This window comes from Sarcophilus harrisii, chromosome 1 (genome assembly GCF_902635505.1).
Source record: "Sarcophilus harrisii chromosome 1, mSarHar1.11, whole genome shotgun sequence".
NCBI lineage: Eukaryota > Metazoa > Chordata > Mammalia > Dasyuromorphia > Dasyuridae > Sarcophilus > Sarcophilus harrisii.
Window position 1 is genome coordinate 287594190 of NC_045426.1, and position 22540 is coordinate 287616729.

General features: G+C 33.8%; 1 protein-coding gene across 1 annotated transcript in view; it reads left to right on the top strand.

The window, feature by feature from the left end:
* PGM5 (phosphoglucomutase 5) overlaps nucleotides 1-22540 on the top strand; it is a 288406-nt gene that overhangs the window by 252699 nt on the left and 13167 nt on the right. Inside the window, exon 10 of the mRNA XM_031943510.1 lies at nucleotides 18719-18853. Within this exon, the coding sequence (XP_031799370.1) occupies nucleotides 18719-18853 (135 nt within the window). The remainder of the gene's footprint in view (nucleotides 1-18718; nucleotides 18854-22540) is intronic.

Sequence of the window (22540 nt, forward strand, 5' to 3'; positions counted from 1 at the left end):
GAAATTATAATACAATTGTTATTATAGGTAATATTATAATTATTGTACTATTAATATATTATAATTAGTAGGATATGATTTAATATAAAATGTGATATAATGTAATATGAAACACACACACACACAGTCAATTAAAAAGCTTTTAAGTGCCTGTTATGTGCCAGATACTGTACTAAGCATCAGGGATACAAAGAAAGGCAAAAAAAATAATAATAATAATACCTCCTCTTGAGATGCTTTCAAGTCTAATGGAGGAAAGAACATGGAAACATCTATGAACAAAATAACTATATATAGGATGTGTTGGGAAACTGTCTGTAAAGGGAAAACATTAGATTGAGAAGGATTAGGAAAGGCTTCTTGTGGAAGGTGGGGTTTTAGCTGGAATTTGAAGGAAGGCAGGAAAGTCAAGATCATAAAGAGGGAAAGCATTCTAGGCAGGGGGGACTGTCAGAGAAAATGCCTAGAGTCAAGAATTGGAGTATCTTTAATGAGAAATAGTAAAGAGTCCAAAGTCATTAGATCATGGAGTATGTGGAGGAGAGTAGCAAGGAACCTCAAAAAGGAAAGGGACAGGTTCCAAAGGGCTTTGAATGCTAAGTATAGGAATTTATATTTGATTCTGGAGGTGAGAGTGGTTGAACTTGAGGGTCTCAACCACCCCTTTTCAACTCTAAATCATTTGAAAACAATTAAATCAAACTATGAAGACATAAATCAATTATGAAGACAAAAGTCAATGTTTGTGTGCTATTGAAAATGGTTTGAGAGATATAGTTTCTTTGAGGTCAAAGCAAATAAAAGAGGCAATGTTTTTTACCATCTTTTCTTAGGTTTTCCCAATGAAGGAAATGAGTATTTACTTATTATATATTCATTTGTCCACTTATTAATTAATTTATTTTTTATTTGTTTGTTCATTTATTCACTTATCTTTTTATTCGTTTATTTATTTGCTTATGTATTCATTCATGAAACACATTTTCAGTTTTGTGTTGGTTGCTTGCTATATTTATTTATCTATCTATTTATTTATTTATTCACAAAGTCCAGTCACATTTGTGATGCTTAGGTCTTGGATTCCACACATGGAAATTAATAATAATAGCTTGCATTCATAAATCACTTTAAGGAATGCAAGAATTTTTTGTGGGTTTTTTTTTTCAACTATCTAAAGACATAAGAACAGCTCTAGTCTTTCATTGTTTCACAAACAAGACAACGATGTGCAGAGATGTTCAATAACTTGTTTAGGGTCACAAAGCTAGTATAAGAACTAACATAAAGGGGTTGGACCAGAAGGCTCCAGAGATTTCTTCCAGCTCTAAATCTATGATTCTTGAACTTGAACTCAGGTTTTCTCACATTAGAGATCTCCCCTTCAGACCAGGCATCCAGTTTTGGTTACCTCCTATATAAATGTAAGGGTTTCCTTTATTGTGTTTTGGGCTGAGTCAATTCAAACAATATTCACACATTCATACACATGTTGAAAACTGAATAAAGATCAGCTCTAGGTGCTGTTGTTTTATGCCTAACAATTTGAATCTGAACTTTGGGGAAAAAAAGAAATACTGCCATTTCTGGAGTGAAACTTAAATAACCTGAATTCTTATTTTATGTCTCTTTTAACACTTAGGTTCTTTGATCAAGAAAGGACCCAAAAATCATGAAATTATATCAATTTTGAGTCATTTTTAAGTAGCACTTTAACTGATATTGGAGCCCATCAATAATTTTAAAAATGCAGACTGCCCACAAAGGCATGCCAATGGGCTGATGTGGAAAAAAAATCCAATTTAATTAAGACTGTTAACTATGAAGATATTAGTAGCCCTTTAAGTTATACAGGATAGCTAAGTATTTTGATGTTGTTTTCAGTCTAAATTAAATCCATTTAGAGCTAGAAGGAGATTTAAATAAGTCCAGATCCTTCCTTTTGGACATTGAAACAAAAAAGTTAAGTGAGTCAGGGTCATGTATCTATTCAGGTCAAGCCAACTAGCATGTATTAAGCAGCTGTTTTATACAAGGCAGATTTTGAATCCATCTACTTAACTTTAAATCCAGTTTGCCCTATTGCTTTTTGGAAATGAACTGAGAGAAAAATACATTTTCAATTTTGTGTTGGTTGCTGCCAAGCTTTTAGAACTAGCATTTTTTTCTAAAGAAAAATTATTTTATTTCAGCCCTTTGTGAAATATGTTGAGAAGCTCTGTTGATTCTTTCCGTTCAGAAACACTTATATTTCCTCTCTACCCATATCACAATCACCCTCATTTAGGACCTCACCACTTCTTATCTGGACTATTGCAATAGTTTCCTAATCACTCTTCCTGTCTCCACTCTGTCCTTTTTCCAGTCCTGCCATCTCATTCATCTGCTCAAGAATCTTCTGGGGCTTCCCATTGCCTTTGTTTAGCATTTAAAGCCCTCTACAATCTGGCTCCAACTTATCTTGCCATATTGATTTCATATCACTTCCCCTTATATATTATATGCTTCAGCCAAAGTGACCTGCTGTCATCATTGTACCTTTATCACTCCAAAATCCTCACTTCTCCCATGTGAAATCCACCTTTTCTTGATTCTCCTAGGTGTTAGAGTCCTGCCAAAAAACATTTTATATGCATTTTATCCTGTGTTTACTTATCTATGAACATTACATATACTTCTCAGAGAATGTAAGATCCTTAAGGGTGGGGACTATCTCAGTTTATATTTTCATTCACAGTGGATGCTTAATGTTTCTTGCATTATAATATATCAATACAAATTATATTGATAAATTATTGCCTAAACTAATGATGCAATTCAATTGAAAAGGCAATATGGTATTAATGTAGAAAACAGTAAATTTTGAAACAGAGGTGGTTGTTGTTATTCAGTTGTAGCTGGCTCTTCATGGCTCCATTTGGGGCTTTCTTGCAAAGTTACTGGAGTGATTTGCCATTTCCTTCTTCAGCTCATTATACAAATGAGGAATCGAGGAGCTGGGAAGAGTATAAAGTTACATTTGAACTCAGGTCCTCCTGACTCCTGTGCCAGTGCTCTATCTCCTGCAATTTTTAGGCGTCCCCTAGGACCTGGATCAAGTTTTGGATAGACTTGTATTAATCTTTTCACCAATCTCAGCCTCTATTTATATAACTGTAAAATTTGGAAATTGATGATCTCTAACATCATTTCTAGTTCTGGAGTATTTGATCCTGTGTGCAAAGAAAATAGCATTATCTCCACAGTCTTTATAACATAATCTTTAAATTGCTTTCTAGTTGTCTGTATGGTCCATGAATTATCTACCTTCTAACCTGGTTGCCATGAGCCATGGCTCCATGTAGGAGAAGCTGACTGGAATCAGAGTATAGATCATAACTGTGAAGTGGAATTTTTCAATGTACAAAACAAAACCCACCACTTTGGCTCTATCCTCAACTGAACCCACTGACAATGACTAATAATAACTTGTCTCTCTCATTCCCTGAAGTGTGACCCAGGGGCTTACATAAATCTACCCTAATTGACATTCCAGTAGACAGACTTTGGAGGATTATGAAAGTATTTATATCGAGTTCCCTATGTAAAGAAGAGCATATTAATAGAAGCTTGGTGAAAAGGGTGCCATGTCTAAATTAATTTCCTATTTAGTTCAGACCTAAGAAGAAATCCCTTTCTGTTTTAAGCTTCAAAGTTGGAAAAAAATATTTAGTTATCCTGTATAACTTAAAGGGGTTCTAGTATCTAGTATTAGGACAGTTAACAGTCCTAATTAAATTGGATTTTTTCCCACATCAGCCGATTGGCATACATATTTGGGCAGCCTGCTTTTTTTATTTAATTATTGATTGGTTCCAATGTCAATCAAATGCTACAAATGACTTCAGAATTGGTAAAATTTCATGACTTTTGGGCCTTTTCTTGATTGAAGAACCCAAGTTAGAAGAGACATGAAAAGAATCCAGGTTATTTAAGTTTCACTCCAGAAATGGCATGACTAATTGTTTCCAAAGTTCAGATTCAAACTGCTAGGCAGAGCATAATAGCACCTAGTGTCTACCTTTATTCAATTTTCAACAATGCCTGAATATTATCCTGAATATAGAAGATATGAAGGCAGGAACTGTCTTTTGTCTTTTTATCCCCAGAATTTAACAATAGTGCTTGGCACATAATAGGCACCTAATAAATGTTTATTGACTGATTGATCAATAATATTTATGATGTTTATTTCCTTGGGTAAATCCTTCTAGCCTGGTTTACTCAGTTGTAAAATCAGTGTGTTGGACAAGATGACTCTGGAGGCTTCAATTTTAGATATATGAGCTTCAGGCAGTCATTCTTCCCCAAGTTTCAAGTTTATAGGTTAAGATTTAGCATCTTTCCAGTGTTGAGTTATAGAAGAGAGCAGGATATAATTTGGAAAAATTTTACATTCTCTCACACACACACATATATATATATATGCAAATATATGTATACATACTATATACATATATGTTTAAAATACAATTTTACTTTCTTTCTATTTCCAGTTCACTCCCTTTCCACATCCCTCCTATCCATTGAGAAGGAAAGAAAAATAAAACCCATTTCCAAGATAATGCAAAATAAATTCCCACATTTGTCATGTATAAAAAACTATTTTATGTACATATATAAACATGTGTAAACATGTCTGTATGTGTGCACATATATAAATATGTTTGTGAAAATATATGTGTCACAGTCTGTAGTCCAATTTCATCAACTTTCTAACTGAAGTTGGATTGCATGTTTCAACATGAGTTCTTTGGAAATGTGATTAGTCATTGGGTTGATCAGTTACTAAGTCTTTCAAGATAGATTATCTTTACAAAGTTGCTCTTACTATATAAATTGTTATCTTGATTCTGCTTACTTGACTTTGCATCTGCTTATACAAGTCTTCCAAGGTTTTTTTGAAACCATTCCCTTATTATACAGCACAATAATATTTTGTCATACTCATATACCCAAGCTTCCTTTAGCTATTTCCCAATTGAGGGACAACTCCTCAGTTTCCAATTCTTTGCTAACATAAAAAAGGCTCTTAAAGTATTTTTGCAATATGAGCTCTTTTAAGAAACCTGATTTAAATAAGTTCTGAATGAGAGCTCATGGTTAACTCTGTGATATAAACTAAAAAAGGATGGAGAGTTCTGACCAGTCTTTTCACTGGAGAATGTATCATTTTAATCCAAGCCTTTTATAGTATCCTTAAGAGACTGAATGCTTTCCTTTATGAAATATAGTTCACATGTTATATAGCAATATTTTTCCCTTAACACTTTAGAGACATATGAGATGTCCTGTGAGAGATAATATATGAAATAGAGCCTATCAAGGAAATGGTGCTCATTTTGGACACAATGGGAAGGGAATGAGCATTTATGTTCCAGGCACTGTGCTAAATGCTTTGAAAATAATTATCTATTTGATCCTCACAACAAGCCTACAAGATATACCCACTTTACAGTTGAGGAAACTGAGGCAAATAGAGGTTAATTGATTTGCCCAGGATTACACAGCAAGTAAATGTCTGAGGTCAAATTTAAACTAGTGTCTTCCTGAATCCAGTCTTAGCACTCCACACATTGCAATTTGTAGCTACCTCTAGATAAACATAGTTTAAATCATAGCTCAGGCCTTATTACCAATATAATATTGGGTACATCACTGATCTGTCTTGAGTCTCTTTACCTTAAAAATGAGGGGAAAATGAACAAGGGTTTTTAAGTTGGGCATATAGAACATACTCTCTTCTAAAACAGTCTGGTGGATAGATTTCAGGATGTGTGTGAATTTAGATGATAAAAAATTAAATCTTTATTTTCATTAATTGCAAGCTGAAATGTAGCATTTCCTTTCATTGTTGATATGGGCAACAAAACATTGTTCTTAGAAGGGGCTCAGATATGTCACCAGACTGCCAAAAGAGTCTATGATACAAAAAAGAGCTTAAAACTCCTAAACTACATGACTTAAATTCACTTGAATTTCTAACATCCCATTCACAAATTGCTCACCCCCCCCTCCAAATTATCCTCATTCTACATTTACTTCTAATATGTATGTTATGTATAATTGTTTATAGATATATGTGTGTATTAGTACATATATGTATGTCTTGGGCTCTTCAAACAAAAAATCTAATAAAATCATGCCCAGTTTTTTGTCCTGATTAATATATGAATTTTATTCTATATTAACTCATAAAATGTTTGTTGAACACTATTATATTTTGGCAATTTTCCTAGATATTGGAGAGGAGGTGATATGGGAGTATATATAGGATATTTATTATAAACTACTTTATTAGATGTTTTAGAGGACAACTTCAACAGAAAGTCCACATATGGAACAATAAAATTTATGACTTTATAATTCTAAAACAGAAACCTCTGTGGGAAAATATTAAGTTTCGGGGAAGGTCATAAGCAAGTTGGATTTAGTGATTTGAGATTGTGATGAGGTTAATATGTTCTGGACACTGAAAAGCATCCAGTTTAACTAAATTCATATTAATAAGCATTTTGAAAGTACCAACTATATGCCAGGCAGGTAGATGGCACAGTGGATAGCGTGCCAAAGGTAGTAATGGGCTAGTCACTTCACCCTGGTTGCCTCATTTTTCTTATATGTGAAACAAGCTGGACAAAGAAATGGCAAACCATTCCAATATCTTTGCCAAGACAACCCCAAATGGAATCACAAAGAGTTGGATATGATTGAAAAACAACTGAACTGAATGTGCTAGGAGCTCTAATAACTTTTATTAAATAGCTTTTTATTGACAGAACATATGCATGGGTAATTTTTCAATATTATCACTTGCACTCATTTTTATTCCAACTTTTCCCTTCCCTCCTTCCATTCTCTCCCCTAGATGGCAGGCAGTCTCATACATGTTAAATATGTTAAGATATATCTTAAGTACAATGTATGTGTTCAGATCCATACAGTACTCTTGTTGCACAAGAAAATCAGATTCAGAAAGGTAAAAATAGTCTGGGAAGAAAAGCAAAAATGCAAGTAGTCCCAGTGTTCTTTCTCTGGGGGAACTGATTCTGTCCATCATTTATCAACTGGAACTGAATTGGATCTTCTCATTGTTGAAGATATCCACTTCCATCAGAATATATCCTCATATACTATTGTTGTTGAAGTATATAATGATCTCCTGGTTCTGCTCATTTCACTTATCATCAGCTCATATAAGTCTCTCCAAGACTCTCTGTATTCATCCTACTGGTCATTTCTTACAGAACAATAATTTTCCATAATATTCATATACCATAATTTACCCAACCATTCTCCAATTGATGGGCATCCATTCATTTTCCAGTTTCTAGCCACTACAAAAAGGGCTACCACAAATGTTTTGGCACATACAGGTCCCTTTCCCTTCTTTAGTATCTCTTTGGGAAATAAGCCAAATAGTAGCACTGCTGGATCAAAGGGTATGCACAGTTTGATAACTTTTGGGGCATAATGCCAGATTGCTCTCCCGAATGATTGGATTTGCTCATAACTCCACCAACAATGCATCAGTATCCCAGTTTTCATGCATTCCCTCCAATATTCATCATTATCTTTTCTGTCATCTTAGCCAATCTGACAGGTGTGTAGTGATATCTCAGAGTTGTCTTAATTTGCATTTCTCTGATTAATAGTGATTTGGAACACTCTTTCATATGAGTGGTAATAGTTTCAGTTTCATCATGTGAAAATTGTCTGTTCATATCCTTTGACCATTTATCAATTGGAGAATGGCTTGATTTCTTTTTTTTTTTTTTTAATAGCCTTTTATTTATAGGTTATATGTATGAGGAACTTTACAGCATTGACAATTGCCAAACCCTCCTTCCCCCCCACCCACTCCCCTAGATGGCAGGATGACCAGTAGATGTTAAATATATTAAAATATAAATTAGATACACAATAAATATACATGACCAAACTGTTATTTTGCTGTACAAAAAGAATCAGACTCTGAAATATTATACAATTAGCCCGTGAAGGAAATAAAAAATGCATGTGGGCAAAAATATAGGGATTGGGAATTCAATGTAATGGTTTTTAGTCATCATCTCCCAGAATTCTTTTGCTGGGCGTAGCTGGTTCAGTTCATTACTGCTCCATTGGAACTGATTTGATTCATCTCATTGCTGAGGACGGCCAGGTCCTTCAGAATTGGTCATCATATAATATTGTTGTTGAAGTACATAATGATCTCTTGGCCCTGCTCGTTTCACTCAGCATCAGTTCGTGTAAGTCTCTCCAGGCCTTTCTGAAATCATCCTGTTGGTCATTTCTTACAGAACAATAATATTCCATAATATTCGTATACCACAATTTATTCAGCCATTCTCCAATTGATGGGCATCCACTCAGTTTCCAGTTTCTGACCACTACAAAGCGGGCTGCCACAAACATTCGTGCACATACAGGTCCCTTTCCCTTCTTTATGATCTCTTTGGGATATAAGCCCAGTAGTAACACTGCTAGATCAAAGGGTATGTACAGTTTGATAACTTTTTGAGCATAGTTCCAAATTGCTCTCCAGAATGGTTGGATGTATTCACAGTTAATAATGGCTTGATTTCTTATAAATTAGAGTCAATTCTCTATATATTTTGGAAATGAGGCCTTTATCAGAACCTTTAACTGTAAAAATGTTTTTCCAGTTTGTTGCTTCCCTTCTAATCTTGTTTGCATTCGTTTTGTTTGTAGAAAAGCTTTTTAACTTGATATAATCAACGTTTTCTATTTTGTGATCAATAATGGTCTCAAGTTTTTTGGTCACAAATTCCTTCCTCTTCCAAGTCTGAGAGATAAACTATCCTATGTTCTTCTAATTTATTTGTAATCTCGTTCTTCATCCCTAAATCATCAACCAATTTTGATCTTCTCTTGGTGTACAGTGTTAAGTGTGGGTCCATGCCTAGTTTCTGCCATACTAATTTCCAGTTTCCCCAGCAGTTTTTGTCAAAGAGTTAATTCTTATGCCAAAAGTTGGGATCTTTGGGTTGGTCAAATACTACATTGCTACAGTTATTGACTATTTTGTCCTGTGAACTTAATTCTACTGATTACACACTGATCAACTAGTCTATTTCTTAGCCAATACCAAGTAATTTTGGTGACTGCTGCTTTGTAATATAGTTTTAGATCAGGTACAGCTAGGCCACCTTCATTTGATTTTTTTTTTCATTAATTCCCTTGAAATTCTCGACCTTTTGTTCTTCCATATGAATTTTGTTGTTATTTTTTCTAGGTCATTAAAATAGTTTCTTGGGAGTCTGATTGGTATATCACTAAATAAATAGATTAGTTTAAGGAGTATTGTCAGCTTTATTATATTCGCTCGGGCTATCCAAGAGCATTTAATATTTTTCCACTTGTTTAGATCTGACTTTATTTGTGTGGAAAGTGTTTTGTAGTTTTGCTCATATAGTTCCTGGCTTTCTTTTGGCAGGTAGATTCCCAAATATTTTATGCTATCAACAGTTATTTTAAATGGAATTTCTCTTTGTATCTCTTGCTGTTGGATTTTGTTGGTGATGTATAAAAATGCTAAGCATTTATGTGGATTTATTTTGTATGCTGCAACTTTGCTAAAGATGTGGATTCTTTCTAATAGCTTTTTAGTAGAATCTCTGGGGTTCTCTAAGTATACCATCAAATCATCTGCAAAGAGTGATAATTTGGTTTCCTCCTTACCTACTGTAATTCCTTTAATCTCTTTCTCAACTCTTATTGCTGAAGTAATGATGATAGTAGGCAACCTTATTTCACTCCTGATCTTATTGGAAATGTTTCCAGTTTATTACCATTACATATGATGCTTTTTGATGGTTTTAAATAGATGCTCCTGACTATTTTAAGGACAAGTCCTTTTATTCCTATACTCTCAAGTGTTTTTAGTAGCAATGGATGTTGAATTTTATCAAATGCTTTTTCTACATCTATTAAGATGATCATATGGTATTTGTTAATTTAATTATTGATATAGTCAATTATGCTAATAGTTTTCCTAATATTGAACCAGCCCTACATTCCTGGTATAAATCCTACTTGGTCATGGTGTATTATTATCCTGAGGATGATTTTCTGTAGTCTTTTTGCTAATATTTTATTTAAGATGTTTGCATCAATATTCATTAGGGAGATTGGTCTATAATTTTCTTTCTCTTTTTAATCTACCTGGTTTAGATATCAGTACCATGTCTGTGTCATAAAAGGAATTTGGTAGACTCCTTCAATCCCTATTTTTTCAAATAATTTATATAGCATTGGAGTTAATTGTTCTTTAAATGTTTAGAATTCACATGTAAATCCATCTGCTCCTGGGGATTTTTTCTTAGGGAGTTGGTTAATAGCTTGTTTTCTAAAATGGGACTGTTTAACCAATTTACTTCTTCCTCTGTTAATCTGGGCAAGCTATATTTTTGAAAGTATTCTCCTATTTCATTTAAGTTATTGAATTTATTGGCATAAAGTTGGGCAAAGTAACTCCTAATTATTGCTCTAATTTCCTCTTCATCAGTTGTGAGTTCTCCTTTTTAATTTTTAAGACTAACCATTTGATTTTCCTCTTTCCTTTTTCTAATCAAATGTACTAAGGGTTTATCTATTCTGTTGTTTTTTTCATAGACCCAATTCAGTTTTATTTATTAATTCAATGTTTTTTTTTTACTTTCAATTTATTAATCTCTTTTTAATTTTAGAATTTCAAGTTTAGTGTTTGATTGGGGGTTTTTAATTTGCTCCTTTTCTAGCTTTTTTAGTTGCAAAACCAATTCATTGACCTTCTCAATTTTATGCAAATAGGACTCTGAGATATAAAATTTCCCCTTCTTACCACTTTGGCTGTATCCCACACATTTGGCATGATGTCTCATTATTGTCATTTTCTTGGGTGAAGTTATTAATTATGCCTATGATTTGCTGTTTCACCCATTCATTCTTTAGTGTGACATTATTTAGTTTCCAATTATTTTTGGTCTATTTTCTCCTGGCTTTTTATTGAATGTAATTTTCATTGCATTATGGTCTGAACAGGATGCATTTACTATTTCTGCCTTACTACATTTGAATTTGAGGTTTTTATGTCCTAATATATGGTCAATTTTTGTATAGGTTCCATGAACTGCTGAGAAGAAAGTGTACTCCTTTCTGCCTCCATTTAGTTTTCTCCAAAGATCTATAATATCTAACTTTTCTGGCATTCTATTTACCTCTTTGGTTTCTTTCTTATTTATTTTGTGGTTTGATTTATCTAATTCTGAGAGTGCAAGGTTGAGATCTCCCACTATTATAGTTTTGCTGTCTATTTCTTCTTGCTGCTCTCTTAATTTCTCTTTTAAGAATGTAGATGCTATACCACTTGGTGCATATGTGTTTAATATTGATATTGCTTCATTATCTGTGCTACTCTTTATCAAGATATAGTGCCCTTCCTTCTGTCTTTTAATTAGATCAATTTTTGCTTTTGTTTGATTTGAGATCAGGATGGCTACCCCTGCTTTTTGACTTCACCTGAAGAATAGCAGATTCTTTTACCTTTACTCTATATGTATCACCCTGCTTCAAGTGTGTTTCCTGTAAACAACATATTGTAGGATTCTTGCTTTTAATTCAGTCCGCTAACCACTTCCTCTTTATGGGGGAGTTCATCCCATTCTCATTTATAGTTAAAATTACTAATTCTGTATTTCCTGCCATCTTGTTAATCCCAACTTATGCTTTTCTCCTTTCCTTCTCCCTTACCCCCCACCCCAGTATTAAACTTGTGAATACCACTTGCCTCACACGGCTCTCCATTTTTAGGATCCCTCCCCCCACCTTAGAGTTCCTCCCCTTTTCTTACCCCTTTTCCTCACAATTTCTGTATTCCCTTCTCCTTAACTTATTCCTTCCCTTTTCACTTTTCCCCTCCCACTTTTCAATGAGGTGGGAAAAGTTTCTCTGTAAATGGAGTATGTCTAATATTTTTCTCTTTAAGCCAAACCTGATGAGAGTTAGATTCACAATATATTCATCTGCCTTCCTTCTTTCCCTCAGATATAATAGGTTTCCTTTACCTCTTGTTGAGATGTAGTACCCCCACTTTTCTCTTTTTTTGGTACAATTTCCTTTCCACCTCTAGTTTCTTTTTTATATTATAACAGTAAAACCAAATTATACATGTATTATTTATGTATACTCATAACAGAAATATAATTCCCAAGATTTCTTTTTACCTTTTTGTGATTCTCTTGAGTCCTATAGTTGGAGAGATCAAACTTTTTGTTTAGTTCTGTTTTTTTTTTTTTTTTTCATCAGAAATAGATAAAATTCATCTATTTCATTAAATGTCCATTTTCTTTCCTGGAAAAAAAATGCTCATTTTGGCTGGTAAATTATTCTTGACTGCATAGCAAATTCCTTAGCCTTTTGGAATATCAGATTCTAGGCCTTTTGATCCTTTAATGTGGATACTGCTAGATCCTAAATAATCCTTATTGTGGCTCCTCTGTCTTTGAATTTTTTTCTAGCTGCTTATAGTATTTTTTCCTTGGTTCTGAAATTTAGCCACAATATTTCTTGGAGTTTTGATTTTGGGGTCTCTTTCAGTAAGTGATCGATGAATTCTTTCAATGTCTATTTTGCCCTCTGTTTCTATAACATCTGGGCAGTTCTCTTTGAGAATTTCCTGAAAAATAGTGTCTCTTTTTTTCATCATAATTTTCAAGAAGTCCAATTATTCTCAGATTATCTCTCCTAGACCTATTTTCCAGGTCTGTTGTTTTCCCAAGTAGGTATTTAAATTTTTTTTTCAACTTTTTCATTTTTTTTTGGTTTTGCTTGACTGATTCTTGGTGTCTTCTTGAGTCATTCATTTCCATTTGTTCAATTCTGATTTTTAATGAATTATTTTCATTTGCTTTTTTATTTCTTTTTATAATTGTCCAATTGGATTTTTAAATGAGTTGTTTTGTTCTTTGGAATTTTTTTCCATTTCACCGATTTTATTTTTTAGAGAGCTATTTTCTTGTTCCAATTCACTAATTCTGTTTTCTTTGGAATTTCAATTCCTTGAAATAATTCTGTTTTTCAGGGATTTTATTCCTTTATCCACTCTATCTTTAATGAGTGGGATGACTTATCCAGACCCTCTTGCCAAGCTTCCCTTTCTTTTCCTCATTTTTCTTCTAGCTCTCTTGTGAGAGCCTTTTTAATTTCTTCTATGAGAGTCTTGTGTGGTGGGGATCAGATCATGTCCCCCTTGGGGGTTTCATCTAGAGACAATCTGTTTTTAGTCTCCTCAGGCTTGGAAGTCCATATCCATATAGAAGCTATCTATAGTTAGAGCACACTTTAACTTTTTACTCATTTTGGCAAAAAAGAAACAAAGAAAACAAACAAAAAAAAAAAAAAAAAAAAAAAAGAAAGAAAAGGAAGTGCGGTCTGCTTTTTGGGCAGTATGGTATTACCAAGCTTCCTTTACACACAACAAGAAGTAGCAGTGAAGCAGCAGTGGAACAGCAATAGCTGCACTGTATTTGCATAGCAGTTGTGCTCTGAGACTCTGAGACCATGTTGAGGCACTCTGGGTTCTGGGTGGATGTGGCCAGGTCCCGATAGACTCTAGCATTTCGGGGTTATAGTCTTTACCTCCTGTGTTTAAAGCTTTTCTTCTCATCTACTGGCTTGCTGCCAGGGCAAAATAGCTCACACTGTTGTAAAGTTCTCCCCACAAATTTTCCGTTGGCTGAGAGCACACAGCATGTGTCCTCCCTGCCATCTTGGCTTCACCCCACAAGCTGTAATAACTTTTGCTGAGACAAAGAAAAGACAAAATTATCTCTTTGATTTATCCCTTGATAAACTTACAGTCTATTCAAATAGAAACTTCTCTAACGGTGATTTGAATGATCCTTCTTATTTTTTAAAAAAGTTTTATTGATATTTGGGAATTTGTTGGGAATATTTCTGCATATATCCTCAACCCATCTACCTGTTTATACTTGTTACTTTGTAATAAGGAAACCAGACAATTGAAAGCAATGATTAAATATGCATCTGACTAAACACGCAATTTTCTATTGCAACTGCCCTCTCTCTCCCACAAAAAAGAGGAAGTTATATTTTCTTTTTACTTCTTCAGGGACAAGACTGGATATCATGATATATAATAAAATGTAAATAGAAATTTTCACTGCAAATGCTGATCATCTGAGTAATTAATGAAATGCCCTAGCATATAGTATACATTCATAAAGACTTCATTGAGTGAGTGTGTATAAAGGGCTTTTGTCAAACTTAAAATAATAATATATTAATTTAAGTTCAGCTATTTGTTCACTGTGGTTTTTCTGACCTCCTTGAATCATATTACTTGTGTAGACAACTGGTCGAGGTAATTTCAGCAGGAGAGCTGATGAAAGCAAAGGTTTCTTATTAATACCATTCATGTATTTATATTAGAAAATTTCCTTGTTCCTCCACCTGGTGCTTGGGTCTTTGTTGGCCTATAATCCCTGTTTTTCTGTCTTATACAATACATGTCAGTTCTATATAGTTAAAGGTTCTTAATTCAGGGACTGTGGGTGGAGTCCACAGAAGTATTTTAAAAGATTTTTGAATCTGAATGGGGAAAATGTTATATCTTTATTTTATTACTTAAATTTAGCATTTCCTTCAATTATGAATGTAATCAGTAATCACAGTAGGGTTACCCCATCAGATTGCTAAAGGGGTCCATGACACAAAAAAGTTAAGCATGACTGGTATGGAGAGAGGGAGGTGTCAAAGAAGATATAGTGCCAGACTTGGGATCATGAATAATTGAGTTCAAATCCCATCTCAGATCCTTATCAGCTATGTGACTATGGACAAATAGAAATTTAAATTCTTTGTGCCTCAGTTTCCTTATGTATAAAATATAATAGCACCTACTTTATAGTTTTGTTTTGAGGATTAAATAAGATGTGCAAAATGCTTCAAAAATCTTAGAGCTCTTTGATGTATACTTGCATTATGCACAATATACCAAAGAGCAATATCTATTTTAAAGTGGATACAATATTATTGTTAAAATTATCATCATCATCATCATCTTTACTATTAGTTTTTAAGTGTTTGGTGTTATTGTCTCGTATCCCTCCAAGGGATTTGGATTCTAGTCTCTCACCAAGATTCTAATTTTGTATGCCTTCCTCTCTGTAGTTCTTTTTGGCATAAACAAATGTCCCAGATGATTAGAATTTATAAGAACATTGTTCTCCTGGATCCAAAATTGAATGTTCAGGTTTCTTTCAACATGAATAGGCTTCAGTATGGAGGATACTGGGACTTAAGTCTAGATAGCTAATCAAGACTAGCTGTTCTTTTAAAGTAATTAATTCCCTCACTCCTGAGATCCTTGTATTTTCTTGGCCTCATTCCTTCCGCCATATTATTTTCTCTCTTCTAGGAATTCTGTTAGGATACAATTCTCATGAGCCACTATTCTCATTAGTCAGCAAGAAGAGAAGAGCAAATAGGAGGATTACAACACACATGTAAAGAATGTTCTCTTTTTATTGTTCTCATCTTACAATCTTTTGTTCATTCATTACACCAAAGTTTATCTAGAATTGTGCTGATGACTATCTCCAAGCTTCGGTGGGGTGGGATGAGATGAGAGAAATAATATAAAGGATATATAGATAGGATAGTCCTTGCTCTTTGCCTTACAGCTGTGAATAATATATCTTACATTTGATCCTCACAACAATCTTATAAGTTAGTACAATTGTTCTTGTCTCTATTTTATAGGAAAAAAAAAAAAAAACTAAGGCCACTCAATCCAACCATGGGCAATTAGGTTCCAGCCATCAGCTAGTCACTGATTCCTGGCCTGAATAAATTGGATGAAAAGATGTTTATGGTGTTTTTCAAGTGACAGTGTTCAATGAGATAGAGTTGGACTATCACATCCCAAAAGCTGGGTATTAATGGAAAAGTCTAAGAAAAGCAGAACAAAAAGAATCCCAGGAAGCTAGATAGTAGCTACACTGGACAGGGTACTCAATTTAGAATCCTTGAATCCTACTTCATTTTAAAAAAGATATTTAAATAGATATGTGTCCCTAAATGGGTCAATTAATCTTAGCTACATTTCCTCCATCTATCAATGGGAATGAAAATAGGCAGTGGTGCATTGATAAATGTTTAACTGGCTTTCTAGGGCAAAAAAACGGTGCATAGTTTTCATTTTAATCTGTATCATTAATTTTTTCTATCATTTTCTGAAGTTTAAATAATCAATAATAAATTGAACTCAGATTTGTAGCATTTATTGATTTCTAAGTTATAAATGCTCATACTGAAAATTTAACAATTTGTTTTTGAGATCTGGCTCCACATGCAGCACCTACTTCAAAGGTGTTTTGAATTCCAAATGGGATAACTAGTGAAAGGCATTTTTTAAAGCTTTAAGCACAGTATAACTTCTAAATATTATGTAATCACAAAAAAGGAAAAATTCATAGAAGTTAAAGGCACAGAAAGATCATTTCTTTGAATGTCTTCATTTTACAAATGAGAAAAGATGTCCCACAATTGTGAAGGAACTTAAAGTCACAAAACTAGTTAACATCAGCAGTTAGGTTCAAGGTAGGTATTTACAAGGGGGCAACTAGGTGGTACAATTGATAGAGCATCAGGTTTAGAATAGGAAGACTCATCTTCATAGAATGAATCTAGACAAATCACTTATGATTATTTGCCTCAGTTTCCTCATCCATAAGATGAGCTGGAGAAGGAAGGAGCAAGAATCAGAAATAAGTGAAATACAACAGGGATTTATAAAGGAAATAGAATTTGAACTTTCTTGGTCAAAGTGAAGTAGCAATATCTTTGCCTTTATGACCTATCTTAGTAACAAGTATTTTGGGGTAAGAATGAGAGTAGATCAAAGATCTGAAGAGGTACCCAGTGGTCCTTTTTAGAGCCAGTGGGGCTCTGGCACTGAGCAATCAATTCTACCCTTTCATCTAACTGGAATGTGGAAATTAGCCAAAACAGAAAGAGATGCATTAATAGGAGGCAGTTGATATGAAGACTAAATCCAAGACTTTTTAAAAAGGGCCCATATTTATTTATATTTATATATACATATATATTTTATATTTATATATAAAAGACCAATAATATTTATAATAACTGTTTTTATAATGGAAAAGAACTGGAAATTGAGGGGGTGTTCATCAATTGAGGAATGGCTGAACAAGTTATGAATGTTATATGAATGTGATGATATAGTAAGAAATGATGAAGGGAATAACTTCAGAGAAACCTGGAAAAATTTGTATGACCTGAAGTAAAGTGGACTAAGCAGAACTAAAAGAATAATCTGTGCAATAACAACAATAGCATGAAAACAAACAATCTCAAAGACTGGAGAACTCAAATCAACAGTGTCCAACCATGGTTTCAGAGGACTCATGATGAATGTGAACCACTATTTGATAAAGAGGTGATGGACTCAGAGTGCAGACTGAGAAATATTTTGTAGTGGGACATAATCAGTGTGGGAATTTGGTTTTTTCTTGACTAGACACGTTACAAGATTTTGTAACTTTTTCTTTTTCAGTGATGATGGGAATGTGGGAGTATAAGAAACAGGATTTTTGTTTATTGAAAAAATAAAACTTAATTAGAAATAAAGGTGTTAGTGGGGATAATAGTAGTGGGGAGGAAGAGTTTAACATCAAATTAAGTTACTCTAACATGGTTAACGCATTAATTTCTATTACTGTATGCTGGCTGATTGACATAACTTCTATTTGCTTTGGTTTCCTTCTCAGTAAAATGGAGGTAATAAAAGTATTGAACATCCCAGAGTTTTTGCAAATGCCAAATGAAATAATTGTAAAGTGCTTAGCACAAGGTCTGGCATATAGTAAGTACTATATAAATATTAGCTACTATATTGATGTTATCCATTAAACATCTGTTGACAATGATTTTAGGAAAAGATGCTTCTGAATTCCCACTCATACCTAATTAGGGGGAAAAGCAATCATATACAAAGGCTTTGTGTCACTTTGAGTGCTAATGTAATCTAGATGAGTCGAAGTTGGGAAGCTTGAATACATAGATCCAAACTTGCAGCAACTCATTTGCCCTTTTGTCTTACTTAATTTTGTATGCAATCTTGGCTAGTGTCCCTTTAGCCAAAGTTATTAAGAACTCATCTGTTAATAGATGAGTTTATCTGGTATGATCTGTACTCTTATCCTGTAAATCTCTAGGATACAGAATACATCTAAAAGGGAGCTTGAGTAATAATGATGTGTCCTATAGATTTAGCCTAAGGGTTATGAATTTACCTATTCCTCCCCACACAAGTTTAAGCCCCTGAGATTAGAGAAAATCATTCTATGGTGGCAATTTGATGACAATACTATACCATAAAATTAACTGATTACATAAATATCTATTAAATACCATTTTAATGATAATTCCCTAAACTTTGTTTTTATTCTCTCTTTATTCTCTACAGAACATTAAGTACTTTCTAGGCCACATTTAGTGTAGATTTGTCTTTTTTTGTTCAAAACCAGCTGTGATGTCTTTGAGGACATAGTTATGTACTGGTTTCCACAGCTGGTTTCTATTTTGTGTATTTATTTATTAATTCACTTGTTTTGTATTTCCTCTTTCCTAGGGACTCCGAATCATTTTCTCTAATGCCTCCAGGCTCATATTTAGGCTCAGTTCATCCAGTGGCAGGAGAACTACAATCAGGATCTATGCAGAAAGCTATGAGAAGGACCCATGCAATCATGATAGAGAACCACAGGTAACAAAAGCAAATGGGTTTTTTGGCACCTGGCATATGTCTGACTTTAAATTTTGTGATATTTTATGCAACATGATACCTGTTCTATTTCAAAAGCATGTTAGGATTTTTCTTTGTTGCTTGGTTTTTCTCTGGAGGAGATTTTTGTACTAGTCTGGGAAAGAGAGCATAGGGGACTGAATTGAGATGTTAGAAAGGTAGGTGGAGAGAAGGGGGTACATGGCTGCAAAAGGTATTGTGGAGGTAATAATTGGATCTTATAAGTGACTGAATGAAAAGTTGAGGTTCAAATCAATCAATCAGTAAGAATTTATTGAGTGCCTATGTATACCATGCATTATTCTAAGCACTGAAAATACAATGGCAAAAATTCAACAGACCATGAAAGAGCTTGTATTCTATAAGAGACAACATGTAAATATGTAAATTAAATATGAAATATGAATATTAGATAGCTTGATGCAGGGATACATTAGCAGTTAGGAAATTCAGAAAAGTCTTCTTATAGAAGATAGCATTTGAGTTGAGTCTTGAAGAAGACAAGAGATTTGAAGAAGCAGAGTTTAGAAGGTAAAGCTTTCTAGGCATGAGAAATCACCATTGAAAGGAACTGAGGTAGGAGAGGGAACATTGTGTGTACCCAGAGCTGCAAGAAGATCAACATGGCCAGATTTAGAGTATGTGAAGGGAACTAATATGGAAGGATGCTGGAATGATATGGTGGAGCCAGGTTCTGAGGGGCAAAAATTTAATTTTGATCCTAGAGGTAATAGAGAACTGATGATATATATTGAGTATGAGGGTTATATAATCAGAATTGTACTTTAGGAAAACCAATTTGGCAGCTGGGTAAAAAATGGATTGGTATGGGGAAATGTAATGTCTGAACTAGCTCTCTGGAGGACCTCAGGATCCTCCTTAGTCTTAGTGGAGGAGTGAAGGAAGCAGGAAGACCACCACGAGGCTGGTCAAAAATGGAGTCTGGAGTCTGGAGTCTGGCGTCTTCTCTTGTGTCTGTGGCTGAGAGACTCCTTCTGTGTCTGAGCCTCCCTTAAATACCTCAGTATGATTACATCATACAGCACACTGAGATTGTGCAATCATTACATCACCATATCACATTAAGTACATGTTTAGAGAACAATTATCTCACATTGAGTAGGTGCTTAACTATATAAGTGCCCTCCTGTCCTTGATTCAAGTATACCTTTTCAGAGTTCCGACCCTCTACAGAGAAAAGTTTAAGGTTAAAAGACCAAATAGGAAGTTATGGAAATAATATAAGAGAGAGGTAATGAATTCCTGAATTAGGGTACTGGTTATGTAAATGGAAGGGAGGACATTTATGCTAGAGTTGTTGTGGAATTAAGCATGACAAATTGGACAATTGATTAGGCACACAAGGGTAAATGTAAGTAAGGAGTCTTTGAGGATGGTAGTACTCCTGAAACAGGAAGCATGCTTAGTTTTTCCCTTGGAAAGTTCAAGAAACTCAGTCCCAAATTAGAAGATAAATGCTGCCTTGCCTCATGGTGACCATATACAGCCATTTAGTAGCCATGATAAAATTAGCCCATCATTCCAAAGGTTTTGATTGCAGATGTTACCTTTCCTCTGTGACAAGGCACAAGTACTTATTTTGATAATGACTATTGTGCATATAGAACAGAGGTATCAAATTCATCCCTCACTAACCCTATTTAGCCTACAACACTCTGGAAGGCAACCTGAACCAGATTGAAATGTAATTGAGAAATATTTAACAAAATAAATACAAATATAATTGGGTGTAATAAGTAATTTTATAAGTCTAAATATACAGATAAAGATTCTTATAAATGGTTTAGTAGCCCCCCAGTTCTATTTGAGTTGGGGTTAGGAGATAGGGACTATCTGATATTGTTGGTATAGGGCAGTGCTTCTCAAATTTTTTGATCTCAAAAACCCTTTACATTCTTAAAAAATATTGAGGATGCTAAAAAGCTTTTGTTTATGTGGGTTATACCTATCAATATTTACCATGTTAGGAATTAAAACTGATAAATTTGAAAATATTTTAGATTCAACAAAAGTTTAAGTAACTATTATGTATAGGCACTGTACTATGTATGGGGATATAATAAAAAGAAAGACAGTCTCTGATCTCGAAGAGCTTACAACCTAAAGGGGGAGACAACACACAAAAGAAGGTAACAAAGAGGGCTAGTGATAGGATGGGGATACTTGGTTCAGGGGCTTCTTGTTTTGTGGAGTTCAAACCAGGAAGGACAGAAATGTAAAGTGGAGTAAGTTGAATCCAGTTTTTTCCCTCCATGAAGGAAGGCACTCTAAAAATAAAAGGAGAGATTAACAAAATTGAAAGTAAAAAAACTATTGAATTAATTAATAAAACTAAGAGTTGGTTCTATGAAAAAACCAACAAAATAGACAAACCCTTAGTAAATCTGATTTAAAAAAGGAGAGAGGAAAATCAAATTGTTAGTCTTAAAAATTAAAAGGGAGAACTCACCACTAATGAAGAAATTAGAGCAATAATTAGAAGTTACTTTGCCCAACTTTATGCCAATAAATTTGATAACTTAAATGAAATGGAAGAATACCTTAAAAATATAGCTTGCCTAGATTAACAGAGGAAGAAGTAAATTGGTTAAACAATCCCATTTTAGAAAAAGAAATAGAACAAGCTATTAATCTACTTCCTAAGAAAAAATCTGCAGAACCAGATGGATTTACATGTGAATTCTACCAAATATTTAAACAACAATTAACTTCAATGCTATATAAACTATTTGAAAAAATAGGGATTGAAGGAGTCCTACCAAATTCCTTTTATGATACAGACATGGTACTGATACCTAAACCAGGTAGGTTGAAAATAGAGAAAGAAAACTATAGACCAATCTCCCTAATGAATATTGATGCAAAAATCTTAAATAAAATATTAGCAAAAAGATTACCAAAAAATCATGCCCAGGATAATACACAATGACCAAGTAGGATTTATACCAGGAATGCAGGGCTGGTTCAATATTAGGAAAACTATTAGTATAATTGACTATATCAATAACCAAATTAACAAAAACCATATGATCATCTCAATAGATGCAGAAAAAGCATTTGATAAAATGCTTTATCCATTCCTAATAAAAACACTTGAAAGGATAGGAATAAATGGACTTTTCCTTAAAATACTCAGGAGCATATATTTAAAACCATCATTAAACATCATATGTACTGGGGATAAAGTGGAACCTTTCCCAGTAAAATCAGGAGTGAAACAAGGTTGCCCACTACCACCATTAATTCAATATTGTATTAGAAATGATATCTTCAGCAATTATACTTGAGAAAGAGATGAAAGGAATTAGAGAAGGTAATGAGGAAACCAAATTGCCACTCTTTGCAGATGATATGATGATATACTTAGAAAACTCCCAGTGATTCTACTAAAAAAGGTGTTAGAAATAATTCACAACTTTAGCAAAGTTGCAGGATAAAAAATAAATCCACATAAATCCTCTGCATTTTTATACATCACCAACAAAATCCAACAACAAGAAATACAAAGAGAAATTCCATTCAAAATAACTGTTGATAGCATAAAATATTTGGGAATCTATCTACCAAAGGAAAGTCAGGAATTGTATAAACAAAATTACAAAACACTTTCCACATAATAAAGTAAGA